This window comes from Rhincodon typus, chromosome 17 (genome assembly GCF_021869965.1).
Source record: "Rhincodon typus isolate 14 chromosome 17, sRhiTyp1.1, whole genome shotgun sequence".
Lineage (NCBI taxonomy): Eukaryota > Metazoa > Chordata > Chondrichthyes > Orectolobiformes > Rhincodontidae > Rhincodon > Rhincodon typus.
In genome coordinates, this window is record NC_063348.1 from 57448361 (window position 1) to 57450648 (window position 2288).

Consider the following 2288-nt stretch of genomic DNA (forward strand, 5'->3'; position numbering starts at 1 on the left):
CTCACCGCCCCCGCCGCCCCCTCAAACCTCACCGCCCCCGCCGCCCCTTCACCCCCTCTCCCTGCCCAAACCCCACCATACACTCTGCCCCCCACCCAGTAACAGCTTCCCTCAACTTGCCCCCTCCTTATTCTTCTCATCGTCCCCCACCATTGGGAGAGTGCTGTTTGACGGGATATGTGTACCTCAGGGACGCCGTCCATCTCCAGTTCCCGCTCCCACCGCTACACCACTCTCCGGGGAGTCAGCGTGCCCGTTTCCATCGCCTCCCGCGTCACCGCGTACGGCCTGTCACACCCTCCACGTCACCGCGTACGGCCTGTCACGCCCTATCCGGTCACCGGTCACCGCGTACACACCGCCTTGCCCTTCTACGTCACCGCGTACCCCCCGTCTGCGTCATCACGTAAACCAGCCTTGCCGCCTACAAGGTGCAGGGCTGGATGAACACAGCAGGCCAAGCAGCATCATAGGAGCAGAGAGGCTGACGTTTCGGGCCTAGACCCTTCATCAGAATTCATAACCCCGCCCTTTGACGTCACCATATAACCCTTTTGCCTCACCGTGCACAGCAAGCCCTGCCCCAGACACTGTATGAGTGAATACCACGGGGCGGGGCTGACGGAGCACCACGTGGTCAGGGACGGTGAGTGTCAGAATTAATCTTGTCCAGGAGGCCATTCCGCCCATTGTGCCTGTACTGGCTCGACTACTTGCTGCCAATCTTCTGGCTTTCCCCGTATTCCTGCACGCTGTTACTATCCAAACATTAATCCAATGGCCCAGTTGAACCTGTCTCCATCACGTTTCCAGGCAACTTTTCCAAACCCTAACTACTCATTGGGTGAGAAAGCTTTTTCTCACAACACCCTTGCTCCTTTTGTACATCACCTTAAATCCCCACTTTGTTCTTGTTCCTTTTATGAGCACAGTTGGTTTGCAATGCAGAATCATGAGTTCAATTCCCACACTGGCTGAGGTTGCCACAGAGGTCTCCTTCTCAACATCTCCCCTCACTTAATAGCTGCTGACCCTCAGTTTAAATCTTTACCAGCCATGTCTCTCTTATAAGACATCAGTCCTATGATATGGTAAGGCTATGGCAACTTTACTTGTTTCCATCCTTTACATATGGGAACAGCTTCTTCCTATCTATCCTATCCAACACACTCATGATTTTGAAAACCTCTATTAAATCTTCTCCCACCTTTCATCTCTCTAAGAACACACCAACAGTTTCAGTCTATCATCACAACTGACATTTTTCATTCCTGGAACCATACCTTTTTTTCATTCATGGGTGAGGGTGTCACTGACCAGACAAGCATTTATTGCTCATCTCAAATTGCCCAGAGGGCAGTTAAGAGTCAACCACATTGCTGTGGGTCTGGAGTCACATGTAGGCCAGATCAAGTAAAGACGGCAATTTCCTTTCCTAAAGGACATTAGTGAACTAGATGGGTTTTTCTGACAATTGACAATGGATTCCTGGTCATCATTAGATTCTTAATTCCAGATTTTTTTTATTGAATTCAAATTTCATCATCTGCCCATGGATTTGAACCAGAGTGCCAGAACATTACCTGGGTCTCTGGATTAACAGTCCAGCGATAATACCACTAGGCCATCGCCTCCCCATTAAAATGCTGGGAACTTGCAAGAAAAACCACAGCAGAGTAATGGGAAGCCTTCAAGACAGTATTTGTGAGAGAGCTGGGCCAATATTTTCCCATAAAGTTGAAGGGTGGAACAAAAAAGGTCCGGAGAACCTGGATGTCAAAGGATTAGATAAGGAAAAGATTAGACAGTTATGGCAAACACCGAGGGCTCAAATGAGTAGATGCCTTTGAGGAGTAAACAAAGTGCAGTGGATTGCTCAAAAAAGAAATTCAGAGAGCAAGGAGGGGACATGAGAAAACACTGGTAGGCAATACCAAGGCATTTTATAAGTATATTAAGGGCAAGGTTATAACAAGGGAAAAATTAGGGCCCATTATGAATGAATTGACAATTTGTGTGGAGCCAGATGACATAGCTGAGGTTTTATATTAGAACTTTGCATCTATATTCAATGTAGGGAAGAATGATATAGGTATCGAAATTATGGAGGGGGACTGTGATATACTTGAACAAATTAGCATTGAGATGGGTGGTATTAGTGGTTTAAATCCCTAGTATCTCAGGTTGCTGTGGGAGGCAAGGGAGGAGATTGCAGAGGCTTTGACATGAATTTTCAAACCCTCTCTTGTCACAAGAGGGATGCCAGAGGACTGGAGGACAGCTGATGT

At 47.9% G+C, this 2288-nt stretch overlaps 1 protein-coding gene across 1 annotated transcript in view; it reads right to left on the reverse strand.

Moving 5' to 3' along the window:
* Positions 1 to 353, reverse strand: part of LOC109915225 (zinc finger DHHC-type palmitoyltransferase 13) — a 50484-nt gene extending 50131 nt beyond the window's left edge. The window contains exon 1 of the mRNA XM_048607167.1: positions 186 to 353. Coding sequence (XP_048463124.1) covers positions 186 to 203 — 18 coding nt within the window. The 5' untranslated portion in view covers positions 204 to 353. The remainder of the gene's footprint in view (positions 1 to 185) is intronic.
* Positions 354 to 2288: the final 1935 nt, after the last annotated feature.